Raw genomic sequence first — 14,373 nt, 5'->3', positions numbered from 1 at the left:
ACATTTGGATTTTCCAATTTCATGTAATAACCTTCTACCTACACTCTTTCCAGGGCCCCAGTGCACACACATTTCTCCCACCATCCTCCATTCCCCAATCTTGCTGCTCCTTTCCTCTCCTTCATACGCTCCTCTCCCATCCCAAGTTCCTAATTTCCCTACCTCCAGCCTTATATTTCACTCTCTCTCTTCTCTCCTTATCTGACAGCCCTTTGTCTCTGTTTTAACTTTTAGCCTTTGTCACTAATTCCACACGTGCCATTCAGCCTCTCCATCCTTCTTTGACGCCAGCTTATGTCCGACCACTACCCCTCTTTCTAGCTCTCTCCACACTCCAATCCGTGTGAGGAAGTGTCCCCACCCGCAAGGTCGTCTGTCCATTCTCTTCACAGATGCTGCCTGACCCGTTGAGTTGCTCCAGCACTTTGTGTTTTTTAAGATTCCAGCATCTGCAGTTTCTTGTGTTTCCATGCTTTACTTCTTTTCTTCTAGAGGAAAACACTGAACAAATTCCTACAAGTCAACATGTTAATGATGCCTCAGCTGTCTCCCTTGCAAACAGCCATATCCATGAAATATACTGGTTGTGTTATAAGAAGTTTAAAGTAAGCATGTCCCAATTTTGTGCAAAATGTGCAACTCTTATTTAGTACATCAACAATATCCAAACATTTATTTTCCTGGGACATAGAATTGATGGTTGGCAGAATCCAGAATTGTTGGCTGGCAGCAAGTAATTTTGGTGAAGAGGAAATCCAAATCCTTATTAATTGCTTTATGTTTGGAGAATATTGTGTTGCAAATTACACAAAATCCAGGAAAGACATCAGGGTCATAAAAAGAAATAATGTTCCATGAACAAGTAATGAAAAGGAAACTAAAATAAGAATGCACACTAAACCATGAGCAAGATAAATCGGACGTGGTATTTACCTATTGAAAGCTATTTATGTCCATAAGTTATAGGAGCAGAAATAGGCCATCAAGTCTATCATGGCTAATCTATCTTTCCCTCTCAACGCCATTCTCCTGCCTTCTCCCCACAACCCCTGACAGCCGTACTAATCAAATACCCAATAACGGCCTCCACAGCCGTCTGTGGCAATGAATTCCACAGATTCACCACCATCTGACTAAAGAAATTCCTCCCTATCTCCTTTCTGAAGCTGATGTTAACTATAAATACTAAATTGACAAATGCACTTGTTCGAACTATTCAATCTGTGACCATAACTGGGCATCCTGTTATAATCTGATGATCTGAATTGAATACCAGCAACAAGCTTTGTGCCATATGTTCTCTCTCCAAGCAGGAATAATAACTTCATAAAAATTAACGTAAAATGAACCAAGGCTTATTATAATAAATGTGTTTTATATGATAATGGAATCCGTATTTATGACAGAAATTATCAATAATCTGAAACTTGGAAAATTGATTTAAAACTTTTACGGTACTGTAGCATGGTAATAATGTTGAGCACATATTTTCTATCCTTCCCTTAGAAAAGTATTATCAAAAAGAAATATAATTAAATTTTGATGCCAATTGAATGAGACTATGAAAGTTTTTTTCCATATTTATATTTTGTCACTATTATAGTAATTCTGATCTAGGCAAGAGAATTCACTGCAGAATTATCACCCTGTGGCAATAATTTATCCACTTCCTAATTGATCATAATTATAGAGAGCACCAAAAAAATGGTGCGTGCTCACGAAAGCATGAGGTGAAATGATTACTCTAACGATAAGGTTAACCGGAAATAAGTTGTCAAACATTTGGTTCGTGAAAGAAATCACTGTGGATTCCTTCTCTGCAGCTAAAGTACTGATTGTGAATATTATTTCCAGGGCATGATCTTTAATTTATATTTATAATATAAAATCTAACGTGTTTGTTTAAAGGGTTGTTTAGCAAAGGATTTCAAATTATTATTTTCAAACTGTTTGTGTTTGTTGATGAAATTGTGTTCTCTCCCTAGGAATACACCTGTCCAAGATGTGACTCTGGTTTTATAGAAGAATTACTCGATCAAGCTCCAAGGTAAAAACACCATCGGTGCTCAGCAATGTCACAATTAACTTTTTAATTTTGAAAGTGTTTATAAATTGGACAGGAAAATCAATACATGATAGTAGCCCCTAGAATGTGTGAGAGAGACAGAGATTGAATTACTTGAAAATATTATACATTTACTGTAGAGTAATTGTTCTGTAATTGTTTTCCTATTATGGAAATTCACTGGAAAATACTGTCTTGTAATTTTCCTGTCTAGTCCAGAAATAATGATAAGCAAGATGTTTGCAAAATATTGGATTTTACTGAGGTGCCATTTTAAGAACTGGCCTTATAATTGCCAGGGATTTTCCAGAACAGTTCTAAATTGCAACAGCAATATCAAGCAAAAGGAGAACTTGCAGATAATATCAAACAAAAAGAGAACTTACATTCATATAATGCCTTTTTAGGTCAACAAGCACAGTGGTTGTAAGGGTGGAAATAGGCAATGCGTGTTGCAGCCTGTTGCGAGTTATGGCATGCGCGGTTTTGGATGACTAGGTTAATGGAGAAAAATTAACCAGCCAAGATCACATTAAAATGATCAAGTCAGGCAGTAACAAGGATACAGATGAGGAACTCGGCAGCAAATGACCTGAGGCATGGCATTCAAACATGTTACGTACGTGAAAATAAGTTATCTAATGTTTATTTTGGGCCATATTTGGCACCCAGATTCCAAAGTTTGCTTTGGCTTTTAACAAAGATCACGGAGAGTTTGGAATTTGGAGGTTAGGGCATAATGTTCTGATGGCTTTAATTTTCCTAACATTTAATTGAAGGATATTCTCAATCATTACTGAGTCCTGGTGAAACAATCTGAAAATTAGGAGTGAAGGGAGATTAAGAAGTTGAACTGGGTGTCATCCACCTGGGAGAGGCCTTTTTGGGTGATGTGTCAAGAAAAGTTCTGTAGATGAAGAACAATTATTGGGGGGTGGGGGTATTGGTAGGGACTGGTGGATGTTTGGGCAGGGATAAATTCTTGGGGACACTCAAACTAATTATATAGGATCAATACAGATTTTACTCAATGGCTTTTAGGGGTTAAATAAAAGTGGAACCTGGTGAGGATCAATCATGAATAGAAGATCAATGATGAACAGGTTTGAAGAAATGAAGCACAATGTTCCTATTTTTCTGTGTGTTTTATCAACAAATTTTCCCCACCCAACAGCAATTGCTTTATGGAGTTAGGATTCTGTTTATTTACAATACTTTTTCAAAATCTGGGAATGACTGAATAAATGCAGTTCTTGTTTAAAAATATTGTACTCTATATATAATCCATAATGCACAATTCTGTTGTCACTATAAAACAGCATATTCTTGAATGTTGTGATTGAATAGTGACACTTGAAAGAATTAGCCTCTGTATCCAGAACACAATATACTAGATTTGAGTTTAAACAGATAGTTGTCACACCTTTTGTGGACTGCCTTAATCCCCATCTTTATATCCTGGTGATGCTATTGGAGGTCTTTGTCTTTTGAGTACTTGCCTCTTACATGCCCTCTTAAAAATTATGCTGAGAACCTGAAAGCCTGAAAAATAATGTTAAAGAATGTTAAATTATTTCTGTCATGATGAATTTATCTGTTACAAGATTTTGGAATTAAATATTTCCAAATGTATGCACTGTTTCACAGAACGAATTTTCCGCAAAAAAAAAAGGTATTGGATAAACACTGCTAGGTTGTTTTAGCACCACGAGTACTAAATGTTCTCAAAAGGAAAATACCTTGCATGTTAGTTACTGTACTTGCACTTCTAAGCATCTTCAACTATTCAGAATATTTTATGGTATTAGAATTTTATCGTGCTACTTTAAGGGTGAAACACTGAGTGTTTCATTTCCAACTGAGCTGAGTATTCAGTCGGATGTTATTTTTTGATATACCGAGATATCTTGGTAATCATCTGCAGTATTGTTCTTGGTGCCTAAAGGGTCAAGCTGCTATTGAGCTAAGTGTTTGAAGAACAAATATGTATAATCATTCAGAGCCTGGGAGTTGAACAGAGTTGTAAAGTCTAAAAGCATCCAATGTGTCATTTGATTTGTCCTCTTTGTTTTTGGTTTTTCCTTCACCCCAGGAGTTACAATCCAGTCTAAACAGGAATAGCTCCTTGGGTAAGATGTGGAAAGTTGCCACTGCAAATCCAACTTTAGTCCACGTATGAGTATTCCGTCTTTGGTATGAGATGGGAAGAGGTAGAAGAAGATATTATGTTTTGTGGACTTGCTAGAACAGGAATGAATAGAAACTGGCTATTGTAGTTGAATTGTCTGGCTTCGTATTTTGTATGTTTGTAAAAACATTGTTATCTGGCTTCAATTGTTTTCTTTATAGATTCATCCTGAATGTTATTTGGCAATATATCTACCTAATGTGATTCTTCACCCAAAACTGACGAGACTTTTTCATGTGTATTCAAGCATTACTAATAATGTTAGTTTCTCCCTCTCTTATTTCTGGTGCAATTATTTTCTGCAGAGCTGCTTGAGGTATCCTACGGTCAACTAATCAGCTTCCTGATGAATGGAGGATCAGATCTATAGGGAGCATGGGAGAATAATTATGAAAATAAAGTACCGAAAATATATTGATGTTGTCTATCCTATGTAATGAAATGAGGAAAGGGAAATTAAGTTTTTGGCTGAAGGCTTCTTCAAGCTCTTTTCTGTTTAATAGGAACACAGCTGAGGGTAGGCTAGTTAATTTGATCAATTTATGGTACAATTGAACAAAATGAGCTATTTAGTTTAAATAAACATCTGGTAATAAATAGTGGGCTGCAGTATTCTAAGAAAAGATGTAAAAGAGAATAATAGAGATGTTTACGAATCTAATAACGTTAGATTTGTGATATGTTTGTCTCATTAGTGACCACTTTAGGGTTTTTGGAAGCAAAATTGAACAATTTAACTATATTTTCTTTTTGGATATAATCTGGGTGTAATTCAGCAGTTGGTGCAGATGAAACCATCTGCCTTACTGTGCATAATAGCTAGTTGGAAATTGTGGCATCTACACTTTATGACATTGTTAATTATGCAATATTTGGAATTCTTGTAGAAATGCTGAAAATGGCTCGAATTCAACAGCTTCCACAAGTGACCAGACTCGGCAGTTATTTGAGGTTGGTAGCATGATTATCCAGGGTTTCAAGTATATTTAATAACCTTGCCATGCATAATAATGTTCATATGAATGTATTGTCATTCTTATCTTGGTTTCCGAGAGTATGGCAATTTCAGTGAATAGTTTACCCTCTTTTTACCCATTTTTTTGTTTATGTCCTGTGTATTAAAAAAAAAATAATGTTATCAATTTGCTCTGTTTTAACCCGAAAAGATACAATACTTTTTAAAATGTACTTTCTAAAGAAAAGTATTTTTTTGAAAGTGATAGCTGTGTGTTTCTCATTGAAACAATGAGTGGTTGAATTCTCTGTAATAAGCTAGACTAACACATGTGCAGAGATCTGTGCTTCAGAACCTGGTTAGTAAATTGTTCAGAGAGACCTGGTTATTTGCTTTGGGTTCAGATTGGAATTTTGGATTAAAAGTAATAGCTTTGAGTTTAGATTAAATATGGACAATCACCCATGTGCTGCCTCATTGGAGGCATCCACAGGCCATCAGGACTGTAAACTCTGATCTCACTGGGGCATAATTACTGTTGTGTCTTTTTAAAAAAAATGTAAATACTGGTTCTGTTCTCTTCGAGGAGGAGCCATCTTGGGGAACGGCTGCTAACCAGCAGCCGTCCGTTTAATTAATTTTTTTTCCAGTTTTTAGTTAGTCTTGTTCTTCGTTTGTTCGGAGAAATTGACTTCTTAATGTGGGGGGAAGGAGGTAATCTCACTTCTAGGTCCCTACCTGGTCGGTGAGGCAGCTTTTTCTCCGGGCAGCCCGTCGACCCGTCCTCGTGGCCTACCAGCGGGCGTGGAGCGCCGTTTCCTGGCGGGGACCGCCCAGCACCTCTGCTTCGGTGGCGGCACAGCGCTGGAGCGCTATCGCGGAGCGGAGCGGGCGATGCCTTGCCTGGGTCGCCGCGCTGGTTCGAAGCGCTGGAGCTCCGGTGAGCTGGACCGCCGTGATCATCACCTCCGGGCTGCGGGTCTGCGGAGCGGGCGGTGCCGACATTAACATCGGGAGCCTGGGAGCTCCAACCCGGTGCGTCCTTGTCGGCTTCGGAAGCCGACAATCCCCTGCTAGGAAGCGGCCGTTCCAGGTGGCCCAGCCGCTGTGAGGACTCTCCCGACGCCGGGGCAACAGCACCTGGCCAGAACGGCCAGGAACATCGGGCCTCCGTAGAGGCAACAGCGGTGGCCTCAATAGGCCTGACTTCTGGGAGAACTGGGGTTGGGGACTGGACTTTGTGCCTTCCCCCACAGTGGTAACCACTGTGGGGGGATGATTTTACTGTGTGTAAGTTACTTTGTTAGTCTGTGTCCAAGATGGCTGTCGGAAGGGAGAGTGGACGCTGGCGCGCTTTAGCTGCCGCTGCTCTCTCTTCACATTGTGTTTTTTTGAATTTTTGATTTTGTGTCTTTGGTGCGATTTCTATCTTTAATTTGTGTATTGATGATGTCCTTATTATTTAGGCAGATGGCTTGGATAACTATGTCACTATTCTCCAATACTGTCCTTCATATTTAGCATAATGGAACTGCCTTTGCATGCTTTCTTAACTATCCATCTGAGATCAGATCTTGTTCTGGTAGGCTTTTTGCTTTTTGCTTTGTTCTGGAATCATTATTTCAGCTATCCTCAGCCCTTTTTCCACATTTTGTTGGTCACATTAGATGAATTGTGGGGCCAGGTTCCACTTCATACAAATAAAATATCTCTCCATCCTTTCTGACAATCTATCTTCTGTTCCAGTGTTGGCAGGCAATATGCAATTCTCATTAGCAAAAGAAAAACCATTATATTTTAACATTGGGCTCCACTATTTCATTGAAAATGCAGTTCTTCCTTTTATGCCACATGTTCCACTAATTCCACTCCATTGCTATTTAATTTTGAATACTTCAATTTAATATATTAATTCTGCAGTTCAAATTTCTACATCTTCATACCTAACATTATATTTGTAAGCATTTCCGCTCCATCTAATCTGTTTTCCTGCTTGTCTGGTACCTTGAAAATTCAAAATTACTTTACTTTGATGTTGTCATCTTTGCTGTTAGCTGTGTTTAATAGAATTGCCTCCAGAAACCTCTTTGGTTCCCCCTGCTTTTAAGAAAGCCTTTAAAATCCACCTCTGACAACAAAATCTCCCTCCAAATTCTGTTAATTTGTCTATTTTTTAGTCTAATTACACTGTACCTTTTGGGTATCTTGATATGTTAAACAAGATGAAAGTTGTTGCAAGATATTAGGAGCAGACTTTTTTCTTCAATCTTCACAGGCTACCACTGTAGCAGGAATAGATGTGACTCCATTTTGTAAAGTCTTGTTGCCGACTGCTGTTAAAAGCTGTGCTTACTATTTTTTTGCTACCCTGGAAATGACACTTGGATTCCAATATGTAATCTGTCCTCTTGCTGCATAATCAAACATGAACTGGTTACAACTGAAATCTGCTACCTTAGTGATCATTAGAGGATTGTAACCTTAGTGATATGTTATATAGAATGGCAGAGTGTGTGTTAATAACACTAAAACATGTAACATGGAGATGAAGACCAATCAAGAGCTCAATGGTTTGTTCATATTCCAAGATATAGCTATACACAGTGTTTATTAAACGCTATAAACATTTGGTCATTAGTCACTCTTGCTTTCTTAAAGGGCATACTTGACTTGAGTTAGTCATCTAATTCCTTTAACATGGTTGGAATTTCATACCTATATCTGCACACTATATTGTGACCATAATACAGGTGCACAACCTTTTATCCGAAAGCCTTGGGACCAGACACTTTTCGTAATTCAGAATTTGTCGGTCTTCGGAATGGAATTTTTTTAGCGTAGATTTTAATGGCTGGTCAGTGGTAGAGTGCTCGGCTCATATCCGCAAGGTCGCGAGTTTGTGCCTCGATCCCGGCAGTAAACTCGGTCGCGAGTTTGAGTCTTCAATGTAGTTTTTTCTTGCAGAATAAATGTTTGTATGAAATGCAGTGTAGGAGAGGTGTACTGACTGTGGGCAGAACTTTGGAAGTGATTGCCCACCAGTCTAAAAAGCCGCTGTGTCTCCCTGTCCCTGGGATAGCAGGGGGCGATCAAACAGCACAATACCCCCCTCCCCCTCCAACTCCAGAGGAATCCGCTCCCCAATGGGCCGCTACGGCAACAAGTGGCAGTTTGCCCACAGCCCGAGCTGCGCCCCCTCATCCGCCACCCCAAGAACAAGACGTACCTTGCACACCATCAGCTTCTGCCCCTACGTGTTCCTCTGGAGTTGGAGCGGGGCTGGGCTGGAGTTGCTGCTGGCTGTGGGTCTCTGGGATCTCCGTGCTTGCAGTGGGCCTGGGGGTCGGTGTCCCGTTGGTCCTGACATCTCCGGCCACCCCCCTGGACTGGAGCTGAGACTGGGAACTGTACCGCCCTTGCCCCCTCCCTCTGCAACTGCAAACAACCCCACTCTCCTGCAAGGGCGGTACAGTTCCCGGAGGATGGCAGGTGGCCGGAGACGTCAAGACCAACAGGAACCCGCTCCCCGATGGGCCCCTACGACGCCCCGAGCTGCGCCCCGTCATCCGCAACCCAGGTTCCTCTGTAGTTGGAGCGGGGCTGGGCATGGCTGCTGTTGGCTGTGGGTCTCTGGGATCTCAGTACTTGCAGTGGGCCTGGGGGTCGGTGTCCCGTTGGTCCTGACGTCTCCGGTGACTGCCACTGACCTGTTATCGCCGACATGAAGACAGCGCAAAGCCCCCGCGCCGGTGCAATGGGCGGGGAGCTGGAGAGGGGAGGGAAGGGGTCACACACATGGCCGGGAAGCAGAGGGGTGTAGGTGGGGTGATACTGAAGCGATCGACAATCTGCTGCTGCCTGCCCGCTGAGTTAAAAAGTTCCCACGCAAGACTCACGAAACACTGTATATCGTGAGTCTACCGTGGGAATTTTTTAACTCAGCGGGCAGGCAGCAGCATATTGTCAATTATTAACCCTCCCGCGCAATATACCCTCACCTTCTCTTTTATGAATGGGGATTTAGTTCCCCTTTCTTCGAGGACCGACCGGAGGTTCCGCTGTCACCTCTGCGGGCCGCCCTCGGTGAACATTTTCAAGGACCTTTCTTCAAGGACCGAAAAAATGGCCGCTATTCGGAGGTTTTCGTTATTTGGATCTTCGGATAAAAGGTTGTGCACCTGTACTACTTATTTGCAACACAAATATCAATTTTGTATTGTTGCAGTGAGTGGCTTGTTTTTTTACATATAGAATCGATATGTGACACCAGCAAATGTATCAAACATGTTGCTCATGTTGTGTTTGAAACCATATTGATAAAATATTTATTGATCTATATATATATTGTAAAGTTGTAAATGAGTATGGTAAACTATGAGGGAGATAGCTACAAGTGTATGCCCTTGAATACAGGCTTGTTGGACTTGACAGATGTAGTAGATACAATTCAGCAAGTGTGAAATTAGACATTTTTGTATGAAAAATAAAGAATATCATCAAAATATAAATGTTACAATTTTAAAGGGTGGTAAGGATAGAAAATCTCAAACATGATTGTGCACAATTCTCTGGACATGGCTGGACAGGTTGCGGGCACAGATTGTGCAGGTCGAATGTCTAGAAACATTAGAATATTCACCTCAAAACATAAAACTTGAGAGTTGATTGGATAGAAATATTCATAATTACATTTTTCGTTTAAATGACTGAGAGGAGGGGAAGTCATTGTTTTTTTGAGGTCACAATAACAAGATTACCTTGAGAGTGAGGACTGTTAATATTGCTACATGGAACAATGAAACAGCTGGATGGCCACATGATTAGTGTACACAGGGCTGCAAAGTAGGATGGTCAAGGTGAACAAGAAGTGAACGAAACAAGAGAAAAATGAGTTTGGATCTGTGAAGGAATCTTGGCCTGGTGGATGTGGGGAAAGGAGGCAGCACAAGACACAATCCAGATCTGAATATGTATAGTTTTGCAAATTACTAGTCATTTTTGTTTAAGGATTTATGCCTTATCAAAGACCATACCAGGGAAATGGCATCTGTGTGTGAGGGTGTGTGAGTGTAAGGATTTCAATGGGGCCTGACTATCAAATTGGAGATGTGGGAGGTTGAGCTATAACAATGGCTATAGAAATATTATGGCAAACGTAGAAAATATTATGGCAGAACCAAAGTAGTTAAGATTTTGAAAGTGAGATGTAAGTGAGTTGCGAGTTAGGGCATCACTGATTTTTTGTTTTTGGCTCTTCCCTCCCTTCACTCCACCCGTCCAAATGCTGTTACTTCACATGTATTTTTTGGACCAAAGTATAATGAGTTAAACATTTATTGTGATCAAGCCAAAGGGAATAACAAGACCATGTGTGATGTGTGAAGCCCAAAGAAATTATATGAACTTGCATTGGGAGGGAGAGATTAAGAGAGGAGAGTAGTGCAATGAGCCGTGGCAGAGAATAGGATGAATTGAACGGGAAAGGAGCAGGATAGGTTGCAATAGAAGTCACTGAGTTCACAATAGAGAAAGAAGATGTCATGTTTCTTTAAAGCGATACCACGGTGTTAAATCTCGTTGAAAAAGATTGATAACTAGGAAGCAAAGGCATTTCATATTTTGGATTTGCAACAAATTAATAGCAGGTTACCAATTGAGTAAGTCAATGTCTCTGTGTGCTGTTTACAGGAAATTTGATTTTTTTAAACCAATACTTTAAATTTCATTATTAATGGAATGCTAAGAGTCGCCTTCTCTCCTCCCTCGTGTCTCTCTCACTTTCAACCAAATGATGAAGCTATGCTACAATTTCTCTCGGTATCTGTGGCAAGTGCAGTTTTGTATTTATCAAAATGTCCCTTTCGTATTTTGGTACTTGTCATGTATATTGGCCATTTTACCTTGAGCTGCCCAGTCGACCTGAACCAACTCTGTTTGACTCGACTTGAGCATTTCTTGTGTCAGTTCCAAGTTTTGATGGTTATGTTTCTTTTTTTGGGGGGGGGGGGGGGGGGGGGGGTAACAGTGGTTACAAGCAAAATAGTAAGAGGCAAATTATTAATTGTCTATATTGGAGGACCAGTTTGATGAAAGAGAGCTAACTTTGCTGTGCCACAATTTGCTCTCAGTTCTGAGAATGTTGTGTACTGTGATATATTTCCAAAATCCATTGTTGACTGAAAGGAATTATTCCCAAAATAATTGCCATAGCTACAAAAATACTACATTTTTCACTAAAATATTGGATGAATATTTATCTCAAAAGTAGGCACTGCATGATCTCAATTTTGCCCCATTGGTTTGGAGACATTTAATTACAGTTGTGGTAGTGTGCTTTGAGTTGCCCTAGAAATTAACAGAATGTTCATATTGTGTTTACTACTTTTTTCATTTTAACATTCTGACAATGTTGGAGTTTAAAAAAAATCCAAAAGATTGCAATGTTGGACATTGGAGCTGAAACCAGAAATTCTGATTGTTTTGTCAAATGGTCATTGATCTGAAACGTTCATAATTTGTTTCCAGGGTCTATGGAGTTTTTCCAGCATTTTCTGCTTTTATTCTACTTTACCCTCTTCTCTTTGATTGTGTTAACGGAACTGCTGTATTTTGACTGCTGTTATTGTGGGGAGTCGGGCACATTAGGGCAATAGTTGAGGGGTATTTCTACCATACAAATCTGTAAATATGATAAATGGTGTTTTATTGAGGCATTGGTTGTTCAATCAGTATAAAACAATCATTAAAATCAAGTGTTGTCCTTTTATTGCTGCTGATGAGTACATGTCAGGATAATTTTATTTGATGCATTTGTATTATGATAAATGCCCCAAATTTGTTCCACGTTTGATCATTTGTCCCATTGAGTGAATTTATTTGAACGAGTATGGATGCTCTGCGGTAGGCACGGACTCAATGGGTCGAGTGGGCATTGCTCCATGCTGTATGTCTGACTTTATGACTAAATGTTCAATTAAGTGCATTTTCTTTAACCTGTAATCTGCTCTTGATTTGCTATTTAGAGATTTCTGTTCAAAGTGAATATGCATATTGTCATCTGGTAAGGACAGGATAATGTACATCTAGGAAGATCCTCTGTTGAATAGCTAGAAACACTCATCCACATTTGCAGTTGAATTATGCCACTTAGTTGACCCGGAGGAGGTGGGCAGGAATCTGAAAATTATGCCCCAGCGTGGAGGTTATTCATTGTAGAGTAAACGCAAGTAGAGAAAATGATGTTAATAACCTAGACCTCCTTCAATGTTGTTGACATTTATCAATATAACGTGTCTTGTGTTTAAAGCTGAAGAAGGATACAATTTTAAACTTAATATCATTTAACACAGATGGCAGCTAACTCCTTCTCCTAGGTACAAAAGGGAAAATATTCTGCTGGAAAAGGCATGTTTCCACCTTCAAATGAGGCAAATAAGAATAAGACCCTTATGTCTGATGTGTATAACTAAGAATGTAAAAGGAATGATACTGTAAAAAATAGATTAACTGTTACCTAATATTCACTTGTCTTTTGCTATGACAAAAACTGCTTGCTATGACAAATTTGAGTCCAGAGTGTTTTATTGTCATATGTCCCAGATAGAACAATGAAATTCTTACTTGCTGAAGCACAACAGAATATGTAAACATAGTACACTGTAACTAACACACACACACACACACACACACACACACACACACACACACACACACACACACACACACACACACATTATATACTAGACCAAGTGGGACCCGTTGGATTCCGTTCCCCAACGCGGGGGGTGGTGGGGGGGCTGGTCCCCGAATGCAATATTCCACCACTCACCCATAGGTCCCAATACTCACCACTCCGTGGAGAGGGATGGGGGGGGGGGGTAGGTTGAAGGGGGGTTGGTAGAGGGTGAGGGGGGGGGGTTGGTAGCGGGTGAGGGGGGGGTTAGGTAGAGGGGGAGGATAGGGAGAGGGTAGGGGGAGGGTGGTAGAGAGGGAAAGGGGCAGAGTGGGAGGGGTGAAGAGACCCTACCCCATCTCCCTCCTCCTCATCTCCCTCCTCATTTCCCTCATCTTCCTCTCCCCACTCCCATTCCCTGCCCCAGGACCTACCCAGGTCGTAGAGCAGCAACCAGGGCCTGGAACTCGGCCTGGTTCTCGTACTTGACTCGGCCCTGGCTGTAGACCCAGGCTCGTCCTTGGTTCCAGCGGCAGCCTTTAGCTGTCAGCTCAGCCGCCGCCTGGGCTGCAGTGCAGGTTACAACTTCACCATCCATGTCCCTGGGCCCAGGCTCGTCCTTGGTTCCAGCAGCGGCTTCTTTATCGGCCCCAGTCACAACCTCATTCCAAGCCCCGGGTTCGGCTCTCACTCCAGCTCGAGCACCAGTGCTTGGCTCCAGCCAGGTTCCGCAACCCCACTCTCGACACCAGGTGTCGGGCGGCGGCAGCGGCTGCCATACGAGTGCGCTGGAGTGGCCCTCCCTCGTGGAGTGTCCCATCCTGCCTTGCGAGTGCATTGTGACATCACTCAGCGTTTTTATTCCGAAATGGGTGAGTTTTTGCTGTTTTTAAAAATTTTAAGAATTAAAAAGTTCGGAAATATAGGTGGGAATGCGACAGGAAGACGTTTATCGCCTTGAGGGGGAAAATGTGAGTAGAATGTTTGAAAATGGGAAGGCTGTGGCCTAGCGTTTGTAAGGAAATGAGAATCAAGCAGATTGTGTCAGATGACACACACATGTCACACACACATATATATATATATACATGCAAATAAGATGCGAGTTTTAGTTATTTTATATACATACACATACTCAAAAAACAAACAAACAATAGTAGTGCAAATTCATATTCTGACAAATCTTTTGTCTCAATTCAATATGCTCTTTGCGAAATGCCACCCATTTCTTCTCTCTAGAGATGCTGCCTGTCCCACTGAGTTACTCCAGCTTTTTGTGTCTATCTTCGGTTTAAACCAGCATTTCCTTCCTACACATGAGATGTCAAACTCTTTCAACTTTATGGAAGTTGAGAGACTTAAAATGTGTCTTTGAAGGACCAATATCTGTGGTCTGAATTTAGCAGGGTAGAATATGCTTATGGTAAATTTAATCCAGAAACAAACATTGTAACAAGGTACTAAATTGGTATGAGATTAAACAACAGCATTTC

General features: G+C 40.8%; 1 protein-coding gene across 1 annotated transcript in view; it reads left to right on the top strand.

Moving 5' to 3' along the window:
* rnf126 (ring finger protein 126) overlaps nucleotides 1-14,373 on the top strand; it is a 55,492-nt gene that overhangs the window by 20,123 nt on the left and 20,996 nt on the right. The window contains exons 2-3 of the mRNA XM_033046521.1: nucleotides 1,986-2,047; nucleotides 5,141-5,204. Coding sequence (XP_032902412.1) covers nucleotides 1,986-2,047; nucleotides 5,141-5,204 — 126 coding nt within the window. The remainder of the gene's footprint in view (nucleotides 1-1,985; nucleotides 2,048-5,140; nucleotides 5,205-14,373) is intronic.

Source organism: Amblyraja radiata, chromosome 29 (assembly GCF_010909765.2).
Source record: "Amblyraja radiata isolate CabotCenter1 chromosome 29, sAmbRad1.1.pri, whole genome shotgun sequence".
Lineage (NCBI taxonomy): Eukaryota > Metazoa > Chordata > Chondrichthyes > Rajiformes > Rajidae > Amblyraja > Amblyraja radiata.
The sequence above is the reverse complement of the archived record's forward strand: the minus strand, read 5'-3'. Positions and strand labels throughout refer to the sequence as shown.